This window comes from Delphinus delphis, chromosome 10 (genome assembly GCF_949987515.2).
Source record: "Delphinus delphis chromosome 10, mDelDel1.2, whole genome shotgun sequence".
NCBI classification, from domain to species: domain Eukaryota; kingdom Metazoa; phylum Chordata; class Mammalia; order Artiodactyla; family Delphinidae; genus Delphinus; species Delphinus delphis.
The window spans coordinates 100,110,037-100,133,626 of NC_082692.2; the positions used below are offsets into that span (position 1 = coordinate 100,110,037).

Sequence of the window (23,590 nt, forward strand, 5' to 3'; positions counted from 1 at the left end):
TATGACTATGCCACAATTTACTTATCCATTCTATAGCTGATGAACATTTAGACTGTTTCTAGTCTGGAGCTCTTATGACTGGTGTTCCTATGAACACTCCTGTACCGATGGTCCCTGACTTAGGGTGGCTTGACTTACGATTTTTCAACTTTATCATGGTGTGAAAGTGATATGCATTCAGTAGAAATTGTACTTTGATTTTTGAATTTTGATCTCTTCCCGGGCTAGCAGTATAAAGTTACGATCCTCTCTCATGATGCTGGGCAGTGCCAGCTACAGCTCCCAGTCAGCCACGTGATCAAACAACCACTACACTTACAACTGTTCTGTTTTTCACTTTCAATATAAATTACTGGAGATATTCAATACTTAATTATAAGATAGACTTTCTGTTAGATGATTTTGCCCAACTGCAGGCTAATGTAAGTGTTCTGAGCATGTTTAAGGTAGACAAGGCTAAGTTACGATGTTTGGTAGGTTAGGTATATCAAATGCATTTTCGAATATATTTTCTTTTTTAATTAATTAATGGCTGCGTTGGGTCTTGTTGTTGCGCGTGGGCTTTCTCTAGTCACAGCGAGTGGGGGCTACTCTTCGTTGTGGTACATAGGCTTGTCCTTGCGGTGGCTTCTCTTGTTGTGGAGCACAGGCTCTAGGCGCACAAGCTTCAGTAGCTGTGGCACACGGGCTTCAGCAGTTGTGGCTTGTGGGCTCCAGAGAGCATGCTCAGTAGTTGTGGCGCACGGGCCCAGGTGCTCTGCAGCATGTGGGATCCTCCTGGACCAGGGCTCAAACCCGTGTCCCCTGCATTGGCAGGCGGACTCCTAACCACTGCGCCACCAGGGAAGTCCCCTTGACATATATTTTCAACTTACAAATAACCCCATCATAAGTCAAGGAAGATCTGTACATGCCTTTTGAAAATTTTCCTACTTTAAAAAACTGTCTTTTACCTCTTCAGAAAAGAGACATATGTTATAAATTTAAAATTTCTTAAAAAAAATCTGTACTGTATTAATTATGTCATCAAACATATCCTAATTACCACTCTTTTCAGCCAAAGGCTGACATGCACTTTGAGATTTGTGCTTTTAATCTTGGTAAAAGGTGACTTTTCAGTAATTCCAGGCTTATTCACCTCATCAACCTAGTAGAAGGAAGCATTATTGCAGAAGCAATGGATGAGTGGAGAGAAAGAGAATGAGGGCAGTACAAATGACATTTCTGTAATGTTCTACAAATAATACATAATCAGATTCACTGTACAATAAATACCACCAGGGGAAATGCATCCTGAAGCCTGCTGGCATTGTTTAACTTCTTAAGAGCCATCCAATCTCAGCTGTCTATCTTTCTCAGTGGAGACCTGCCTGCCACATAGAGGTAGGCAGTTATTGGAGTTTTTATTGGAGGTGCATGTATGGGCAGCCAGGTAAGAAACTTTTTTTTTGGCGTAGCTTCTATTCAAACATGAACAATAAAGGTAAGTAAGGTGGCTCCCAGTAAAACCATAAAACCTTCAAGTTTGTGTCTGGCCCTGCCAGCCTCTCATTTCTCTCCCCACTCTTTGAATAGCATTCACTTCATTTTCCAGGCCTCAACACCGTCTCTCGTACCTTCCACTAATCCAGTGAGAGAATGATATGCTCTTCTATCATTGGCAGAAATTCCCCCCTATCAACATGTTAACACTTCCAGGGATTAGAATCATCAGGGTTACTGTCGATAATTTTGGAATGAAAGGTTTCACCTCCTATTATGGACTTCAGGCCTCTTATTAGAGTGGAAGAGGTATCACACTCTGTCCCTGAGGTTGGGTTTCATGATTATAGGCTACCTGGAGCCCAGGGGTAATCAGAAAGATAGCTGAGCATCTGAGCTAGCCTGTTCCTTTCCCATCCTTAACAATTCCCTTCCCATCCCTCTGCTCCAAGACTCCCAGATGCTGGGGTATGAATCTGCTCTTTCTGTCCCCCTAACAGTACCCTATGCCAATGCCCTGATCTGGACTTTAATGTCTTCTATCCACTCCCCCCACCATCACTGTGAGCTATGCTAGTTGACTGTTCCCAGGGAGTCTTGCCTTTTTGTACAGAGCCCCTGCCGCTTAAAGCTCTAGCACTCAGGGCACCTGAAGAAAGAATGGGAAGCAAGTAGCAGCAGTGCGTGACAAGGGATATGGGGAAGGAATGGCAGGATGGGACAGAGTCACAAAGAGAATCTCAGCCCCCAGGCCTATTAGGTTGAGGCAAGTGAAACTCCAACAGGTAAGAGCATATCTTTTACAACGTGTGACAGATTAGGTTAAAGATAATAATACATGGAGAGAAAAAGTCTACATCTAAGCTGCTCATAACCAGCAATAAAGTGAAAAGAGATAAACTAACCTCTGACAGGTGAGTTTTGCATCAGGTGTGAGGCTAGACTTGATGAGCCTTAAGACTGATTCCTTCCCAAATTCCCCCTATGCAGTATTGATTAAGGGGGACTAGTATCTGCTCTACGAGGTGCTTTGGGACTAAAGGAGCACATGGCACATAGGTAAGCAAACTCAGGGATAAAAATCCCAAATGAAAGCCCTTAATACATGGAGACAGTCAGGCAGCTAGACACATGAGGCCAGTGTTCAGGGCCAAAGTTGAAGGTGGGCTGATCCACACAGGCCCACCTGCCTTGCTCTCTATGCCATCTGGATAACAAGTGGTCCCTGTTTCTGACCCAAATCTCAGTGTTGGCTCCCCGCCTCCCCATTTTACAACTGGGGAATGTATAAGTCTCAGAGAGGCTACCCACTCAAGGTTCCAGAGACAGGCGATACACTGTCACTTGACTCCTTGGAGACACATGCTAAAACTTCCCAGAAGTCCTCATGAAGTGACGTTATTACACATAGGTTTTCCTTCTTTCTGTAAAGGCATGTGCATGAAAACAAAACTTCAAGGTCACCATAAATACAACTGTTGAAAGCAATAAATAAGTAATTTAATGTTATAAGATAATATACACATACATATAAATATATATATATATTTAGCTTTTTCATTAAACTATCAGTTCTTTGGTTACCCTGAATTAGGTAGTTCAAGGAATCAAAAGTGTTGGATTGAACAAGTGATACCAAAAAATCCTTCAACAGGATAGAAAAGAAACATCCAAAAATAAATAAATAAAAGGGTGGCTGTTGTTTTAAAAATACCACAACACTTTATTTGTAAAATCTGTATTATATAAGTCAACAAAAATTTTCTATTTACCATGCTTTTAAGCAGAAGCTTGATATATACCTGGCAAAATGTGCTTTTAAACTTGGTAAAGCAATCACAAGGTGATTTTCAATAATTCCATTGCATGAATCAATTTATCTTTGGAAAGATTTTTTTTTTTTTTTTGCGGTACGTGGGCCTCTCACTGTTGTGGTCTTTCCCGTTGCGGAGCACAGGCTCCGGACGCGCAGGCTCAGCGGCCATGGCTCACAGGCCCAGCCGCTCCGTGGCATGTGGGATCTTCCCGGACCGGGGCACGAACCCATGTCCTCTGCATCGGCAGGCGGACTCTCAACCACTGCGCCACCAGGGAAGCCCAAGATAACTATTTTAAATTAATGGCTACAGAGGCTGTACTCCCAACTCTCTGCAAACCCATTAAGTCTTCTTCTCTGTTCTTTGATCTCCTGTGATAGAATAAGACCAGCATTTTTTATTTCAAGAAAATCACACTGGTGCTTTGATTTTTCAGTTAAAGTAAATGGCATGATTATTTTTGGCTGTTTACTAATGAGTTCCATGCGAACTCATTAACTTTCATGTAATTTACCTTGTAATACAACTAATTATTAAATTATCTATTTCTTGTCTCAAAAAGACCGCCCATAAATCAACATATTAAGTGTGTAAAAAAGGATTTATGTGGGTTATCTTACCCATATTCAAGTTTGCAGGCAGTGCCATATCTGTGAGGAACCACTTCCTGAATTCATCCAAATACCATAACAGATATTTATTTTATTGCTGGCACTGCTTCTGAATTGCTAACAAGCCCACATAAAAAGGCACCATCAATGAGCAGCAACTTAGTTAGCAGTGATATCATAAATTATAAACTATTCATTCACTCAACAAGTAGTGCCAGGCACTCTGCTAAGTGCTGGAAATATAATGGTGCCCAAAATGATTCCTGCTCTCATAAGGTAAGGGGAACAGGTATCAATCAAACAATCACATTATGGAGTGTAACTATGAAATGAGATAAACGTTAAAAAGGAAAAGAAGGGCTTCCCTGGTGGCGCAGTGGTTGAGAGTCCGCCTGCCGATGCAGGGGACACGGGTTCGTGCCCCGGTCCAGGAGGATCCCACATGCCGCGGAGCGGCTGGGCCCGTGAGCCATGGCCGCTGAGCCTGCGCGTCCGGAGCCTGTGCTCCACAACGGGAGAGGCCACAACAGTGAGAGGCCCGTGTATCGCAAAAAAAAAAAAAAAAAAAAGGAAAAGAACACAATGTAAAGAAAAAGAATCTGATCTAGACTGGCATTGGGCATCAGAGAGCGATTCCCTGAGGAAGCGATGCTTAAGCTGACATCTGCAGGACTAAGGTGTATGGGGGGCGGGGGGGCAGGGGGCAAATGAGGACTGCAGGCTGAGGGAACATCATCTGAAAGGGCCTGGGGTAAAGGTAAGCCACACTTTCAAGAAAACTGAAGGCAGGCCAGTGTGTTTCATGCACAGGGAGCTAGGGATACAGGGATAAGAAAATGACGTAAAGTCTTAGGTTTTAAAATAGGGAGCAGGCAAAGGACCTCTACCATTATATCCTGCTAGGGCTTTAACACTATAATGCCTGTAAGAGAATTCTGTAAACTGTAAAGCACCCCACACTTTTGTTAATAGTATTAGTTACACTACTTTGTTTTCTAAATAAACTTTTGGTCTGGATGCCAAGTGACTAGCTGAAAGCAGAAGAGCCAAAACTAGTACCCCAGTGTTCTAATGCAGTGTTTTGCCCCTACACCACACTGCCTAAAAATCTCATTGTTTGCATCACTTAACCAGTCCAATCAATGTCTTTACCAGACAGCTAGTGCTTCATGACAACAATAACTCCAATTGTGAGCATTTACTATATGTCACTTTTCTAAGCTCCTTATTTACATTAAACTCATTTAATCCTCAATTCTAGAAGGAAGGTTCTATTTACTGTCCAGATGAGGACAATGAGCCTCAAAAAAGTTAAATAACTTACTCAGAATCACAGGGCTAGTAAATATTGGCACTGTTACCCACAACACTATTTAGCTTCTGCCTACAACATTTGTGTGGGTATGTGTATGTATGCAGATGTATTAGGGAAAGAGGGAGAGAACAGAACTCAGGTGTATAGAACTATATTCACATACTTGACACCCACCAATGTCTTAGTCAACTAGCGCCTGGGTAATAGGGGGGTTCAGGAAATATTTGAGGAATTGAGGATGAACACAAGGGAATGACAAAGGATTTGAATCTGGAAGTAAAGTGATTTTCTGAGGCTTTCCACCAAGTCATGTATTCAACAGGTATTCATTTCACGGCTATATTTTCCTCGACTCTCTCGTTGATTATTAAATTAGAGATTTATTCTCCATCACCTTTGTCATATTTCACATACCTCAGCCTGGAGGTAGAGGGGAATAATGGACGGGACAACGAACGAGCTCTCCAGCCTCACTCACACCAAACGCCTTCCCTCCTGGGGCTTTCTTTGCATTTGCTGTTTTCTCTCTCACGCTATTCCTTCCTTGGGTTCCTCCATTCAAACATCACGTCCTCACGGAGCCCTTCCCCGACCATTCAATCGCAGCTGCGTCAGGCTTTCAACACATCCAGTTTCACTTCACTTACTTCACAGGATTTACCACTCTCCGAAATCACCTCTTTAATTGTCTATTCACCCTACCCCCAATTATAGGAGGGCAGGGGCCTGGTCTAGCTGGTTCTCTGGATGTATCCCCAGTGCCCCAGACTAAGCAAATACGTATGTAATCAACGAATGATAAGAGAACACTCCAGATTCTCCTCTGTTCTCTCAAGCCCTCAATATCCTTAGGCTTTCCACTCCGGGTGGCTCCACACTCCATTTTCAACAACAACACCATTTTTCCATTACTCTGAGGTTCGGAAAGTAGCCTGGACTCCATTTTCTGAGTTGAGCCCCTCAAACGATCTGAGAAGGGAGGTCCGGCCTGGCAAGAACGCCCATCCTCCCATTTCACAGTCGATGAAATTGAGCCTCATACGGGCAGGAGCCCTAAGGTGTCCAGATTCCAAAAAGCCCTTCCCACGAGCCAGCGCCCTGGGTTCAGGATGCTTCAACACCTTTATTACTATTGTTCCACAGCACTCATTCTGGACGCGTTCCACGCGGAGGACGCGCCCGGGCCCTAGCCGCGCGCCTCACGCTCACCCGGCCGCACCCCCGCCCCGCCCCCGGCGCCCTGGCCCCACGTCGCGCCCCGGCCCCACGTCGCGCCCCGGCTTCTGCTCCCACCCCGCCAGGGCTCCCGCGACGCGCGGGGACCGCCCCCTGCCGACAGATCCAGTCAGCAAAGCCTCGGGGGGCGGCGCCGCGGGGCCCCGGCCCTCCTATCTGGGCGCCAACTGGCCCACCCAGCTGTCGCTCACAAGCTCGCGCCCGCACCCGCCTTCCTCCCTTTCCTCCACCCTCCCCTTCAGGAAAAAACGGCGGTTGGGCCGCAGCGGCCGCCAACTGCGGGCGGGAAGCGGAGGGTAGAGGAGCCGGGGAGCGAGAGAAGGAGGGACTGCAGAAAGGAGGAGGCGATAGAGGAGGAGGAGGGGAGCGTGGCCCAGCAGGAGCCATCTCCGCCGAGAACAAAATGGCGGCGTTGGCGGAGGGCCAACTGTGAGGCGGGGCCGCGGCCATCCCCCTCCGCCCCCACCCTCGTGCCGGCCGGGCCGGACAGGGGTAGCCCGCTCGCTCCGCCGGCCGCGGGCGGGGAGGGGAGGGGAGCGGCCCGGCCCACTATGCAAAGCGGTTGGCGCCGGCGCCGCCGCCCCGTGGCAAAGGTAAAAGGGTCGGGTTCAGCCGCCGCCGCGGCGCCTCCATGTCCGCGCGCCAGGACCGCCCCCTCCGCCGCCGGCCCGAGCCCGCCCCGGCCTTTTTTCAATTTTACCTCAGGATTTGGCGCCAAAGCGACCTCGAAGCAGGTCCCGTGTCTGCGGCGGGCGGCCCCCGGCGCGGAGGGCAGGGCGCGGGGAGGCCGGCTTCCCGGCGTCGGCGGTTGGCGGGAGCCCCGGGCCGCGGGCTCGCAGGTCAGCGGGCGAGAGACGAGACGCCCAGGTGGGAGTGGGGCGGCGAGGGCGGGCCCGAAGGCGCCGCCGGGGTCGCGGGGAAGGAGGGGTTTGTTATTGTTTTTGTCAGTGAAAGGTCAGAGTTCGTGACCCCGGTGCCGCCGCCGCCGCCGCCCGCGCGCTGGTAGGAGGAGGGCGAATGTTCTTCTTCCTCTTCCCAGAGCCAGCCTCGCTGCGGCCGCGGGGGGCGGGCGAGCACGCGATTGGCTGAGGCGCGCGCGCGCAACGGAACGCGGCGGTCGCGCTGCTCCGTCCGGCCCCTTGGCGGCCCGGCGGCGGCGGCGGCGGCGGCGGGCGCAGGGCGCAGGGTTTCGCGCAGTCGCCGGGGTGTCTGCCCCGGCTGGGTCCGCACCGCTGCAGGGCCACCATGTAGGTTAAATGCCGAGGTCGTCGGGGTAAGGGGTTGGTTGGTCGTTTTCGAAGGCCAGGAACGCCGGGTACCGTTATTCAGGGGCCACCCCGTCCCTCCCAGGGGCCCGCGAGCTCCTCGAGGCCGGGTAGGGGCTGTGTTCTCGCTGCGACGTCCTCCACCCCGGCCCCCGCCGAGCTGAAACCTCTGTGTTGATTGAGGAAGCAATGAGAGAGCGGACAGCCTGTAGGTCGGAAGCGGGTGGTTTGTTGGGTGGGTATTGAACTGTTTGTGCCCTACTCGGTATAGATGGTCCGAGGAGGCACCAGTTTCTGAGAGTATCAGGTCAAGTGCATAAAGAGTATCGCGATTTGAAACGAGTAAACCATGCTTAAATGTGTATTAAAAAACTCTTTGCAGGATTGCTTAAATTATATAAATACAATTGCTTCTCTTGAGCCTATGAATCTTGGGTTGTAGGTTTTCATTAGCTACTTCTCTCTTTGAAGTGGTTTTGACTTGCTTTGGAAGGTGTGGACCACTGTTTTATCAGGGATGCCCTGAAGTGCTTAGGCCAGACTCCTTGATCACCATGCTTTCTCTGTAGGCCGAAGATCCTCTGCTAATTGATTTTTTTCCTGCGCTTTTCATCTTTATTATGATTACTGACTCCAAGGTGGATGGTTTAAGCTTTTTTCTTAAACAGTGGCCATTTGGGCTTTTATCAGTGTGACCCCAGATTTGAGTATTTTGTCCATAATCTTGTAAAATTTTTATTTGATAGGAAATGCTTTAAACATTTTCCTTCCTTGTTTTCACCTTGCAGGGAAGTAAGTGGAGAAAAGAGTTAAATTTATAATGTCGTGGTGAACCACAGATCCTGAAGCTGGAAGGGGTCTCAGAGATGATATGGTTGAATCCTCTTCTGGCAGAAAGATTTTACAGGAGAGGCAGATGAGACCAGAGAGGTCAAATGATATGCCTAAGGGAACACAGTGCTTTGATGGTAAATCCTTGTAAACATGGACTGCTTTGTAATTGTGTACTTTTTTTCCCAAAAATTGTTTTTAATGTTATATAATACTTACAGATATAGTTTTAAAATACACACTTAAATGCGTTTTAAGGGTTTTTTTGGCAAATTATAATTGTTCTAGATTTTTAAATGAATACTAAAGATAGTTAATCTTTCTATGATGGCTTATAGTTTTCTTAATTTTCTCCATTTAATACTCAGCAATTCTGGAGCAAGGCACTGTTATTTCATTTTACTAAGGCGCAGGAACTGACACCCAGGTAAGTTAAGCAACCTTCCCAGTGCTACAGGTGCAGAAAGTGAAGCCAGGGCTCTAATCTAGTCCTTTTCACCTTAAGGTTTATGTTGTAAACCATGCTGCATCAGTTTGCTTTGTTTGTAGTAGTATTCAGTAAAATTTCCAGTTAAAACAGGGATCCTCAACCCCTGGGCCATGGACCAGTAGCAGTCCATGGCCTGTTAGGAACCGGGCGCACAGCAGGAGGTGAGTGGTGGGTGAGCAAGCGAAGCTTCATCTGCCGCTCTCCACCGCTCCCCACCGCTCTCCGTCGCTCACGTTACCGCCTGAACCACCCCGCACCCCTCCTTCTGTGGAAAAATTGTCTTCCATGAAACCGGTCCCTGGTGCCAAAAGGTTGGGGACCACTGGGTTAAAAGGTTAGTTGTTCAATATTAAAAGTAATAGCAAAGTTCACAATCTTGATGGGCTTGAGCTCTTTTCGTCCCCTGAAGGACAGAAGCACATGTACATACACACACAGATTGCAAACAGTATCAGCAGGTAAAAGGCTTCTGCAAGCTGAGGGCACCACTGCCATAGTGCTATTTTTTGTTCCATTGTGTTTTTGGTAGAAGCTTTTAGTGAGAACTCTTAAATGGCTTTGTAACACTTGATGGACTTTATAATCACAAAAATATTATACATTTTGTGTTATACTAGCTATACTTTTTGACTGTTAATATGATGTATCCACATTTGCATTAACAGTGCTTTTAACGTTTTATCAGCCTTTAAAATAAAGTGTTCTTAATTGCAGAGTGTACTTCAGAACTGCCAGGCCCCCCGTTGGGTCTGAAACTGTAAGCTTTGGGTGGGGCCTGGTATCAGCACTTGTACTGAGCACCACAGATCATTCTGATGCACACTACAGGCCCAAATCACTGATCTAATTCCAAAAATGTGTGGCAGAAAAAAGAGACAAAACTTTTTGTTTAACCTTTTAAAAGAATCTTTTTTAACTCCTTAACTATGCCTGAAGATTACTCATTGACAGGGCCAGTGGCTCAGTGGGAATGATATATCCAGCAGTACCCAGCCCTTGTGTGTGCATCGCCTCAGCACCTACCCATCCTGAGCCCTGTATCGAAATGTGCCTTGTCCTGCTCTGTCTCAGCCCTTAACACAGTACCTAGTACTGAAGTACAGAATGGGCATGAAGTGGGCATTTCCTTTTTTTTTTTTTCGGCCGCACTGTGCAACATGTGGGATCTTAGTTCCCCAACCAGGGATCAAACCCGCACCCCCTGTGTTGGAAGGTGGAGTCTTAACCACTGGACCACCAGGGAAGTCCTGCAGTGGGCATTTATTGAATGAATGCTTTTCACAGCAACAGTATATGGTAAACTGTTCATATCATCATCCCATTTTTACAGATGAACTCTGTAAAGGTTTTGGTGACTTCCTGGAGCTGAGATATGAGCCTGGGGCTTCTAGCTCCCTACACAGTACTTGTGAATGAGATCGAGGTGTTCCCTCCTCTGGTCCTCGGGCAGGTCTTTTTTCTCACAACACTTACGCAGTCTGTTCTGCAGTCATTAACTGAGAGCAGGAACTAGATCATGCGGTTTCATTTTGTACCTAACAGAGTAAATGTTTTTTGCCATCCAAGCTTATTTTGAATTTGCATTTAAATGATAAATGTTGAGTCAATGAAAACCAAGTTTTGACTAAATAGTTGTAGATGTGCTAAATTTTTAAAATTACTATTATCTAGTAGAGATTTTTTTTTTTACCTGTAAGGGTATGGCTTTTGTGATAGCATAAGTAATGTTTTTTTTTATTTTCATAGACTAGGAAGACAATAATTACCTTTGTAAGTACTTACGTACATCTATATGTCAGTTTTTCTATAATAGCTTATGCTTTATTACTATATACAGTAATCAGTTTCTGAAACTTGTTTCTCATTTGTATAATTGACATGTTTATAAAATAAACTTTTAAACCTCACGTAATTGTTGCTAGCCTTTTTTTTTTATGAATTTGGTATCTGAAGAGACATAATCATTGAATACCAGATTGCACATTCCTTACACTTACACATTATCCTGTTTAATCTTCATAATAACCCTGTGCAGTAGATAGTGTTATCTTTTTTCTCTTTTTTACAACTGAAGAGGCAGAGGCCTTTAACAGAGTAAGAATAACTTCTCCAAAGTCACGTGGCTAGCAGGTGGTGGAACGTTTATTAATAGTTATTTCTGCTTATTTCTTCTCTTTTGTCCTTGAGGACTTCGAAAGGAAGAAAACCCTCTTCTGCCCACCTCTGTGATTCTGTCACAGTCAAGCTCTGTCACAGTAGAAGGTTACTTGCGGAGGTCTCAACCTCTGTATCAATGGCCCTTGTTCTTCCCAGGAAGAGAAAGACCGACCCTGCGGTGGATGGATGGTTCTGGAACACAGGAACACTGCCAGAGTGAGTCCTGAGCCCCTCCAGAATGGCTTTTATTGAGAGTTATGACCGTTTGGTTTCTGACCTGGGGCTTCCCATGCCTTAGTACGTTGTACTTGGCTCAGGTATCTTGGAAACATGATAGAAAATCAGATTATCAGAAAAATGCACCTGCCCTTAGTCCCATTTTAGAATATGCTCAGGAGAATGTCTTGTTTTTAAATGTCGTCTAATTGGGACTCTCAGTGTTTAGGCTGTGGCCTCTCCCGTTGCGGGTGCTCCGGACGTGCAGGCTCAGCGGCCATGGCTCACGGGCCCAGACGCTCTGCGGCATGTGGGATCTTCCCGGACCGGGGCACGAACCCGTGCCCCCTGCATCGGCAGGCGGACTCTCAACCACTGCACCACCAGGGAAGCCCAGGCCTGGAGTTCTTTACTAACCCAGCACCACCTCAAGAGCTAACCCACTTGGGACTACCAGCCTTTCACTGATGAAGTCTATAAGTTAAATAGTAGCATTCCTTGAGTTTCTTAAAGAAATTATTTCCACCCCACAGCCTGTTCACTGCAGGCCAGGGAATGCACCTCAAAGCAGAAGTTCTTTGGAAAAGCCTCTCCCTTAAGTGCTTTGCTTTGGATCCTGCCCTTTCCCTTGGGGAGAGATGGGATGCTGCCTGAGGCTTCTGGCTTTCAGGAGCCTCTGGTTACACTGTTAAGACTGAGGGTCTAAACAACAAATCCCCTTGGTTTTACCCTCAAGTTTGGCCCCTCCTCTACTGGTCCCTAGTTTAGGTCTTATCTTCATCTCTACGCCGCTGTGTAGTTCCGCTGTGTAGTTTCCTAGCCTTCCTAACCAGTCTAACTAGCTGCCTTCCTCATTCATTCATCCTTGCTCCCTTTGTGCTGCTGCTGAAACAGAGCCTCTCCTAGCCCTCTTCTATTTATGAAGGTCTTTAATAGTTCTGCGTTGCTTAGGGCTGAAGTAAAACCTCAGACGCCTCAGGTGGGGCCTTGGGGGAGGGTGTAGGAGTCTGGCAGACAATCTAAGGGAGGTTAATAAACTGATACAAACACAATTAGTATGTTAAATGGTGGTAGTGACACCTGGAGAGCTCAGTACCCACTTAAAGGGGTAGAGCCCCTCATCAGCTCCTGGAATGTGGTCCAGAGATGACGCATCTCAGATTTCTCAAGAGAAACCAGAAATCCAGATTTGTAAACATAAAAATTTCTTAACTTTAAAATGTTAGCAATTTGCAAATGGTTTTTAAACTGTGCAGGCCAAGCAGCGTCTCTTAAGCATGGTTCTGGGCCTCAGAACCAGTTTAGGACCTTGGACTAATCAGATAAAATACAGACTCCTCAGTCAGGGCAAATGAAAGTCCTTCATAATGGGTCTTTTCAGCCACCTTCAGATTAGAGCGTCATTCAGGGGTAGTCTCCCAACAAAAAAACTGTTGAACTCAAGAATTTTGATTCCTTCTATTGAGCACACATTTTCATCTCAAGGAGCGGGAACTTCGCAGGCAGGAAACAGGAGCCCCCCGTTTAGAAGTTGAATCCAGGGACTTCCCTGGTGGCACAGTGGTTAAGAATTCGCCTGCCAGTGCAGGAGACACCGGTTCGATCCCTGGTCCAGGAAGATCCCACATGCCGCGGAGCAGCTAAGCCTGTGCGCCACAACTACTGAGCCTGCGCTCTAGAGACCACAAGCCACAACTACTGAAGCCCACGCGCCTAGAGCCAGTGTACCTCAACGAAGAGTAGCCCCCACTCACTGCCAACTAGAGAAAGCCCGAGCGCAGCAACAAAGACCCAGTGCAGCCAAGAATAAAATAAATAAAATTAAAAAAAAAAAAAAGTTGAATCCAAAGTGTGTGTGTGTTTCCTGTCTCCTTCCAGGGCAGTCACTTGTCTGTAGGGTGGAGTCAGGGGATGAGGGTCTCATGACTCCTTACAGAGACTCCACTGGTGCTCCTGTTGAGTCCCACCATGGCCTTGAGTCCCACCATGGCCTTCCCAGATACGGTGCCTCTGGCTTCCAAGCCTCTCCGGAGGCAGGGGCTGATATGTCTCACTGGCATCTCTCCCAGGGGTCACTATGGTATTAGCTTTCTCCTCTGCCAAGTTAGCTGCCACTGTCCACACATGTTATATCTTCCAAAAATGAGCTGACCATTTCCATACCCTATGCCTCTTGGATTTTCTTTGTCCTTTAGGTTATATCTCTCTATTCATTTACTGTCCTTTTAGTAGGTTTTGGGAGGAGCCAAGAAATGCATGTTTCGCGATTATCTAGGTGTTTCTTGAGACTCAGGTTTCAACGTGAAATTTGACTTGTTCACAGACGTTTCAGAAATGACTTAGGTAAATCAGCATTTCTCTGTATTAGGAAAGTCATTGTTTATGAGCGTATCAGAGTTTCAATCAGCAAAGTCTGTCTTTTCACCACAGGATGTAAAGTCAGTTTCCAGAATAACTGAAAGAATCTGGGTAGCTTTTCCATGAATTTTATATGTTTTCCTCTTTGTAATATTTTGAAGCATTCAAAAAATAAAACTGGAAGTGTCATTACATTTGAATATGTGTCTTTAGTTCTTCTGCTTTGGCTCATTATGTGTCTGACTGCAACTTTGTGCTCTTTATTTTTTTTTCCTTACCTGATACTCTTAGGCTAGTGGTTTAAAAATTTTTTGACCGTGATCTATAAGTATAAATACATTTTTATCAACAAGCAGCATATCACATATAGTATATACATAAACGTATGATTGATTGAAACAAAAATGTCATAAAATGGTCCTTAAGGATGATGGAATATTCTGCTGCCTTCTACTCCGCTCTTTGGTGTGTGGGGCAGGGGTCGGGTCCTGGTTGTGACCCATTACATTGATTCCATAACTCACTTGGAACTTGGGGGATACTGTCCAGTTTGAAAAACAAGAATAAAAGAAACTCATTTATGGTGCTTTCTTCCTTTTTTCTTTTTCTTCCTTTTCTCTTTTGTCTTGTGCTTTCTTAATACAGATTTTCTCTTGTCCAAGCCTCTCTTTTGCTCTCTACACTGGCTCTAGTTTAACGGCACCCTTGAAAGATGATCAAAGTAGAGAAGATGCCCGCCGTCATTCTGCTCTGTCAACACAGAATGCCCTTCCCTGTAAGACATCGTCAATTATCTGTGCACCGAAAAGACCCAGACCATGTAGAGAACTCGTCTGCAAAATCACTCCAAGATCACCAGGACATTGTGAGGGTGGCCACGGGGCCTTAAGCTTCTCCAGAGAGAGATCTGGTGGAAGGGGATGTTGTGATGCTGGGCACTGCCTCTGTAGTCCGGCGTCTGGCTCGGTTAGGCTGGTTTCCCCTCAGATGTTGACTACCTTAGTAGTGTATTCCTCCTGATAACGTTTGGCACAGTGTGGAATTCTAAAAGGTGCCTTGCAGTCCTGTCTGACGATAACTAGTGACAGCCCTTGTGCCTAAAACATCATTTCAGACACTCTCGGGTCTCATTTTCTTCAGCTCAGGATCTGACTATACACTGCAGATAGACCCTGTACACTGGTACCACAGACTCCAAGCCTGGCCGGCCACAAGCTGAGGTCCCTGCCCACGGACTAAGTTAAGTTTTTACTCTGAAAACCTTCCCAGACCCTCCCAACCCTGGATCCCCAACTTGCCTGTCCACAGTTTCCTGAGGGCAGTTGTAGACCTAGAGAGGGGCACCCCAGAGGAGAGGGGTGGGCCGCGGGAAGAGCCTGAAGCCACCCACACATGCATAGTGGGGCAGCCGTCTCAGACCACAGAACCTATGCAGCTGTCCCCAGGGCCAGCTCTCCCTCTGCTGTTCCCCGCTGCACCCCAAGGGGGCAGCCTTGGTAAAGTGGCCCAGGTTCTGGCTGCAGCAAGTTGTACATTTGTGGTCTGTCACCCCGACACACTGCTCTGGCTTCACATGACCAACACACCCCGGGCTGTGCATTGCTTGCACTGGCTTGATTTCACTTCTGGAAATAGCCCCCTTCCCTTAGGGGTGCAACCCCCCTGGACACAGAAGTGTTCTGTGAACACGTGCTCTCTTCCCCTTGGAACTGGTGTGGCAAGGATATGATGGCTTCCTTCCCAAAATAAGACTTCTTGTCCATTCTCATAGGACACGTGTTAACTATAACCTTCGGGCTTGTCTTTTCACCACAGGACGTAAATTCATAAAGGGTTTGAGAATAGCAAGTAATTGATCAATTTTTAGGTTATTATTTATAAATCCATCATAGGAATTCTAAGCTATTCCATTATGTGAGAGAAATGGGCTGAATCCCCAAGGTTACTTACCTTAAAAATCCCTCATATTTGAGTATGCATTCTAACATGTCAATTATTGAATAACCCTAGAAATGTGAAATGTTAAATTATTTTTAAAGCATGTGTACTTTGGGTTTTAAATATCCAGATCCCCATTTTAAGTTGAGGTAAATCTTGTGCATATGATTGCAGAAAAAACAGAACTGTATTCATTGTTGCAATTAGTATATCGAAAACACTGGATTATGTACATGGATGGTACCTTACGTGACAACATCTAAGGATTCTGCTTGGAGAAAAAAATGCACAATTTTTCTCTGACTCAACATTGTGTTTGTTATACTGTTGGAAAAAAGGTCCTACTGATTGGTCCTGGGCAGTTAGAGATTTCTGTTGATTTTAGGAGGGACTTCATGTTGCAAGTGTCAGAAAATTGCCGAGTATCAGCTCACACACATTCGAGGGAGGCACCACAGGGGAGCAGTTACAAGCATGGGTTTGCCAACTGTGAGTGTGTGACCCCGGGCAAGCGACCTAACATTTCTATTCCCCAGTTTCCTCATCTGCAAAATGGGGATAATAATAGAAAAACAACTCACCTCAACAGGCCCTTGGGAGAATTAAATGGAGGAGCGGGGTTAAGGTGCTTAGAGCCCTTCGTGCCGAGATGTTTGCTATCATTTGTTGTTAATCACACAAAGGTCTTCTACGAGCCCATGAGAGATCAGTGCTGTTTGGCTGCTGATTTAATAATTGTGTTTATTAGGGGCTTAAAATACCAATAACATCAAACCAGCCTCCCCAATGCCACTTACAGTAATATTCAGCAAATATATAATAGATGCCCCAATGATGGCTGTGTAAGTTACTCTATCACAGAACATCCCCCAAATCCATGGCAAGGCACAGCCCGTGCACTACACTAATCCAAACCATAGTCTTCTTTCCAGAAGATGTGGTCCAGAGAGTGGCCACTGTGGGTGAATCCCCCCAGCCGCCTCCACCAGCTCCCTCTCCCCCAGCTGACTGGTCTCTGCCAGTCATAGTGGTGCCCTTGGCAGTGACAGCTCAGTATGTGTGGTCCTGGAGCCGTGTGGAGGGTCTTCTGGGTGCTTCTAAGAAGAAGCTACAGGGAGCTGGGCCCCCTCCTTGGGGGCTGTGAATAGGCCAGCGGTAGCTCGCATCACTGGGGGCGGTCACCGGTCAGCCTCTTGGGAACCAGCCCTGGAATCAAGCTGACAATGGACGACAGGTCAGTAACCCAAAGAGCTTGGAGCTTGGGGGATACTCTCTAGCCCTGAACCTGCCCTGCTTTCCCACTTCTTGTTGAGCTGATTTCCTAACTGTCTAAACCAGCGTGAGGTTGGTTTCCCTTTACTTGCTATTGGAAACAGACGTCTTAGTGTGGATACATTTGTCCTCTTGACTGACACTTAATACGTGGAAGCACAGAAGTTTCCCTGCTCACAGCAGCCGCATATCACAGGCTGAATCCGTGAAGGGAAGAATATTCCAGCATGTGGTTGACTTTGCCCCACAGCAGAAAGAAACTCGGGGGCTTCCCTGGTGGCGCAGTGGTTAAGAATCCGCCTGCCAATGCAGGGGACACGGATTCGAGCCCTGGTCTGGGAAGATCCCACATGCCACGGAACATCTAAGCCTGTGTACCACAGCTACCGAGCCTGCACTCTAGAGCCTGCGAGCCACAACTACTGAGCCCTCATGCCACAACTACTGACCCGCGCGCCTAGAGCCCGTGCTCTGCAACAAGAGAAGCCACCCAATGAGAAGCCCACGCACCGCAACGAAGAGTAGCCCCTGTTCACCACAACTAGAGAAAAGCCCGCGCACAACAGCAAAGACCCAATGAGCCAAAAATAAAAATAATTTTTTTAAAAAAGGAAAAAAAAAGAAAGAAACTCGGGTTCCATCAGCTCCTACCACTCCCACCCCAGGTGGCCTCAGTCCCCACGTAGAGCCTCAGTGTTCAGTGATGCCATTTATACTGTCAATCAAACGAGAGGCTGAACTAGATGGGAAAAGGACTCTGACCTGGTTCTGGGGCTACAGCAGGGCCGTCAGGGTCGGTGCACACCAGCACACCACCTGGGCACCAGCCCCTCACGCCTCACCTGCCCAGGCTGCATCCAAAAGAGAACGAGTGGTCAGGGAATCTATCAGCCTCAGCAGAACAACTCAGAGTATATTTCTGACATGTATTAATAGAAGACTTATTAGGACCCAGGAGCTCAATCAGTGTCCCAGGTCACTACCATGTTCCAGTGTGCTCTGCGTTAGTGACAACGAACAGAGTTCTTCCTGCTTATGAGTCCAGACTGGAGAGACACATCCAGTCTCAGGAAAGCTGTGAAACCACCAGAGTGTAAAGTAAGTGCTACCTGCTTTCCAGTGTCACAGCCTTCGGTCCACTTCTACAAATGCCCGGTGTGCGCTGTGTCCCCTGATCTCTTTGGGAAGCTGGAAGGGTCTCCGGGTGACAGGTGAAGGCACCGGGGCTCAGGGCTCCTGGAGTGTGTTCTGGTTTCTAAGCCACAGCACAGCTTCCTCTCTAGAAACACAGCCTCTGCTGGGGATGTGCCCAGGGGCTTCCCTGTGCCTGGGGAGAGCAGGTATCGTGGGGCCTTGGGCAACTACTCCTCCAGCCTCTGGGCCCGAGTTACTCTGGGCTCACCCAGTGGACAGACGGTGACATGAACATGTAAGACGAGCTGGCCAGAGAGAAGGGCAGGGGAGGGACAATGAACCAAATCAACCAGTAGAAATCGGATGAAATGAGTCCACGCAGAACCATGGGGAGGCCAGGTGAAAACAAGGCCCAGGTAACCAGGCAGATCCTCACCCAGTCACACGCGAGCTGTGCAGGACCTCTGTGGCTACTTCTTTGACAAAACCCAACCAGTATGTTTTAGCTACAACCCAGGTGTTTTTCTCAGGGTTAACTATTCACTGAGAATAAAAGCCCTATCACATCTTCTTTACGGAGTATCAGAAGTAGGATGTTATACAGTAAAAGAGGCCTTCCAGATGACTTCCAGACATAATTCTACCCGGAGCTCAGAAGCTGACAATGGGCAGTGGCACGGGCAGGTTGGAGAAGCGCCCACTTCCTTGTGCTGAAGTCTTGTTGTGCTTTCTAAAGGCTCAAAGGGTCTAGAAGGCCCATTTCAATATGTCTGATGATGAAAATGAAAGTCCTCAAAAATTAATAAGAAGGCCTCTCTAATCACTTACTTTGAATCATTAATTAAATGTTTGACCAAACATTTTAAAAGAACTGCAAACTAGAAAAAAAAATTCCCCTAAAAATATTTAATGTAAATAACTCCTGGAGATGGTGCTTTTTACAAAATGTTTGTCAGCAAATGCCTTTTTCAGGGGACAGGGCAGCAGGAAGATGGGGACAGGACATCAGAAAGTGTGATGATGGTTTTTTATTTCGATGAGAGTAACAAGGAGTCCCCCCACCACTCTGCTTTATGTAAAAACACGTCCAGCATCGTGAGCAGCAGTCATCAGCGGGGAGGTGACTGAGCCCCAGGCGCCCAGAGAGGATCTTCAAGCCACTATTTCTGTGCTCCCTCACTGTGTCCAGAGCCACTGGCCAAGACCACGAATTCACCTTCTGATTGCATCTTGTTTTCTCTCCTTTTGTCTCTTTCAAGGCTTCAGGAATACAGCAGAAGGATCACCGTGTCGAAAACAAGAAGAGTTCTCACAAGCGTAACGACGTCAGCTTGTGCGGGGTAAACTCAGGAAGGCACACAATAAATTAAAGCAGACCTCTGTCTCTTCGGAGGGTCTGCAGTGACCTCTGGGGGCGGGGGCCGGATCTGCCAGCAGCGGAGTTTCCCGCACTACTCTGGTGTTGGGACTGCCGTGGGGAGGAAGGAATATCTCCTTTCGGAAGCCCTGTCGGTCTGCAGGTCGAGTGGGCGGGCGGGCACTTGGAGGAGAGAGTCCTCCCCTTGTGCTCCAGTGCCACGTGGCCCTGCACCCTCCGTGGTAAGGGAGACCCTCCTGGTGTCGCCTCCTTGCGCCACAGCCAGTACTGGTGGCAGATTAGTCCACAGGACTCCATCTACCATTTACTTAAGTAAATCCCTTGGAAAAAATAAAACTGGAGGTTGTTGCTCAGTAAAACAATAAAGTGCTTTTGATGAGAGTAGCTGTTATTTGCTGGTTGTTTCTCATTTCACCTGAGGCACTGACATCAACAACGTGAAAGGTCATCATGTTTACCAGGAGTAAAAATTGTAAAAGCTTGTTTCTACTAAAAAGCTTGCATTTCTAAAATGTACTTCTCTATTGGTTTCCACGTCTTCATGTTACTAAATTTTAACTCACTACTGGAAAAGGAAATAGTTTATGCCTGGGGCGGGGGTGGAAAACACGAAGACAGAAAAGGTCCATAAATATCCCTTAAGGGTTCCACTTGTGAAGGTGTGAGAGAGGGGTTACAGCAAACAAGGTCAGCCCCCATGCTGAATCGAGATGTGTGTCCAGATGAGTGGAGACACAGATTGGCTTCTGGAAGGGTCCACGCATCAACCTAAGAGTGTACTCTGAGTCCACGTGCTTGATAACTGCTATAACACACTCGCATCTTCCATGGCTTCGATCCACCTGCAACACAGAAGAGAGGGGACACTTGGTGTTGAGGCTCTGCCTGGAACCCTGGTCACGGAACCCATGAATGATGAGACTACGTTATTATTAGCCTGAAGTCAGCAACCGTGTCCTACTATATTTGTTTCCCTAGCATTTAGCAAAACGCCTAGAGTACAGTGCAAAGGTTGCTGAATCAATGCACACCTGTGTGAATGAGTCATAATACAGGCAGACCTCATTTTATTGTGCTTTGCTTTACTGTGCTCAGAGATACTGCATTTTCTATAAATGAAGGTTTGTGGAAACCCTATGTCCAGCAAGTCTAGCAGCACCATTTTTCCAACAGTATTTGCTCAGTCTGTGTCTCTGTATCATATTTTGGCAGTTCTCACAATATTCCAAACTTTTCCATTGTTACTGTATTTGTTATGGTGACCTGTGACCAGTGATCTTTGATGTCACTATTAGAAAAACATCATGACTTGTTAAAGGCTCGGATGATGGTTAGCATATTTTAGCAGTAAACTTTTTTCAAATCAAGGTATGTACATTTTTTTTAGATGTAATGCTATTGCAGAGGTAGCAGACTACAGTATAAACATAACTTTTTACGCACTGGCCAACCAAAAAGTTTGTGACTTGCTTTGCTTCAATATTCGCTTCACTGTGGTGGAACCGAACCCGCAATATGTCTGAGGTCTGGAACCGAACCCACAATATGTCTGAGGTCTGCCTGTGAATTTAAATCTGCTGTTCTGCTGGAACCCGCAATATGTCTGAGGTCTGCCTGTGAATTTAAATCTGCTGTTCTGCTGTGGCCCGAGGGGACTTGAAAGGACAGGATGGATGGAGAAGAACAGAAGCCAAAGCCCAGGGCGACAGCTCGTTCCCTTCTGAGAGACAGGCAAGGAAACGCACGACTAGTTATTTTGGTACCTCTGAGCCGAATTGGTATCCTCTGCTTTGAAGCTATAAAATACGGTTTTCTTGTGGTAAAGGTGAAAAATAGGTCCTACTTCGCTGCTGCCCTCCTCCTTTTCTGGCGCAATGGTGAAACCTAGGAGGGGCATGCTCTCCAAGGCCACTGTGTCCTGCAGGGAGGCCAAGGGAAAACTGATGTTAAACACGGCAAGATACCCAGTCAGCAGCTTAGCAATCACTGATGCTTCCAATGTAACATGCACGACGAGCCCCTCTGTGTGGGGCATCTCTGGCAACGGTGCAATTATCACACACATACTCTTCACTCCCACTTCCCCGCCAGCACCAGTCACAAGGAGGAAAAGAAACTTAACATTTTGTGACAGCATTTAGGGCCCAGGCACATTCACTTTCATATTATCTTGTTTAATCTTTGTACCAATCACAGAAGGTGTCACCCCCATTCTAAGAAGAAACTGAGGCTCAAGGAAGGTAAATAACTCCCCAAGATCACCCAGCGAGTAAGGGGCAGAGCCAGTGTTTGGACTCGAGACCACTTTCTAAAACCCCACATTCTTTCCACTGACTCGATTTATCAGTGACTCAGATTTCTAGTGTTACCCTCGTTAACGTATTCTGTACTCATCCCCCCACGTCCTCTTTCACAGCGCTTCAATATGGAGCACTCAGGGTGTCCGTGCTATAGAGCTGCTTACAATTTAGTGAGATGCACCCAGAGAACACAGATGAATCTTAAAATCACAGTGCTTAGTGGAAAAAGAAAGAGCTTTTTATATATAAAGATATTTTTATACACACATATTTATGTAAAAATACATGTTCATAAAGAATACAACTTTATAAAATCACATATAAACAAAGATATATAATTAGTTAAGCACATTAGAATGATTGTGGGAGGAGGGGGGGAGTAGAGTTTGTGTCTAAAAGGGAATCAATTTTCAAAGACTGCTAGATCAGTGCTCCTTTGGCAGCACATATACTAAAATTGAAACGATACAGAGATTAGCATGGCCCCCGAGCCAGGATGACATGCAAATTTGTGAAGCGTTCCATATTTTTATTATACAGCAGAAACTAACACACCATTGTAAAGCAATTATACTCCAATAAAGATGTTTAAGAAAAAAAAGACTGCTAGATCAGAAAAAACTTTTGACAAAATTCAACATCCATTCATGATAAAAACTCATAGCAAACTAGGAATAGAAGGGAACTTCCTTAATCTGACCAAGGGCATCTATAAAATACCTACCAGTAACATCATACTTAAGAGCGAAATAGTGAATCCTTTTCTCTTAAGATTGAGACAAAGCAAGAGGATGCTCACCCTTACCAATTAAATTCAAAATTGTACTGAAACCTCTAAAAAGAACAAAGTTGGAGGACTTACATGACCTGACTTAAGGCTTACTATATAAAGTTATAGTAATAAGACAGACAGTATGGTATTGGCATAAGGTTTGGTAAATATATCAGTAAAACAGAATAGGGAGCCCAGAAATAGACCCACACTTCATCATTTAATATTTAATAAAGACACCAAAATAATCCAATAAGAAAAGGAAAGTCTTTTCAACAAATGGTGCTGGAACAACTGGATATCCACAGGGGAAAAATTGAGCCTTGGCCCCTATCTCACACCATACACAAAAATTAATTTGAGATAGACCTAAATGTAAAAGCTAAAACATTAAAGTTTTCAAAAGAAAATATGGGGAAAACAACTTTGTGACTTACAGTAGTCGGAAGTTTCTTAGGACATGAAAGCAACAGCCAAAAAAGAAAACATTAATTGACCTCATTAAAGTTATAAACTTCTGTTCACCAAAAGATTGATTGATTCATTCATTTAAAAAAATGAACAGACAAGCCACAGACTGGGAAAGAATATTCACAAAACATCTATCTGATAAAAGACTGGTAGCCAAGGTACAGAAAGAATTCCTGTAACTCAATAACAAACAATCTACTCTAAAAAATGGGCAAGAGATCCGAACAGACACTTCTCAAAGAAAAAAATATATATAGCCAACAGACACACGAAAAATATCATTAGTCACTAGGGAAATCTAAATTAAAACCACATTAAGATACTACCACACCCTCACCAGAATGGCTAAATTAAAGACTGACAATACCAAGTGCTGACAAACACATGGAACAACCAGAACTCCCAAATTTACCTACACTGTTGCAGGGACTGTTAAATGCTACACCATTCTGGAAAAATGTCTGCTAATTTCTTAGAAGCCAAATATATACCCTTCTGTGATCCAGAAATTCCAATCCTAGGTATTCACTCAAGGTGAAATAAAAAC

The 23,590-nt window shown here is 46.0% G+C and overlaps 2 protein-coding genes and 1 non-coding gene across 3 annotated transcripts in view; 1 reads left to right on the forward strand and 2 right to left on the reverse strand.

Moving 5' to 3' along the window:
* Positions 1-7,399, reverse strand: part of NR2C2 (nuclear receptor subfamily 2 group C member 2) — a 77,359-nt gene extending 69,960 nt beyond the window's left edge. The window contains exon 1 of the mRNA XM_060023107.1: positions 7,162-7,399. The gene's annotated coding sequence lies outside the window, so the exon portion shown is untranslated. The remainder of the gene's footprint in view (positions 1-7,161) is intronic.
* An 11,653-nt stretch (positions 7,400-19,052) lies between these two features.
* FGD5 (FYVE, RhoGEF and PH domain containing 5) overlaps positions 19,053-23,590 on the reverse strand; it is a 115,549-nt gene continuing 111,011 nt past the window's right edge. The window contains exons 20-21 of the mRNA XM_060023110.1: positions 21,264-21,418; positions 19,053-20,342 (exon numbers count right to left, since the gene is read on the reverse strand). Of these exons, the coding sequence (XP_059879093.1) occupies positions 20,306-20,342; positions 21,264-21,418 (192 nt within the window). The 3' untranslated portion in view covers positions 19,053-20,305. The remainder of the gene's footprint in view (positions 20,343-21,263; positions 21,419-23,590) is intronic.
* On the forward strand, positions 22,229-22,331 carry LOC132433047 (U6 spliceosomal RNA). Its single transcript, XR_009521085.1, has one exon. It is a non-coding gene; the product is annotated as a U6 spliceosomal RNA (small nuclear RNA).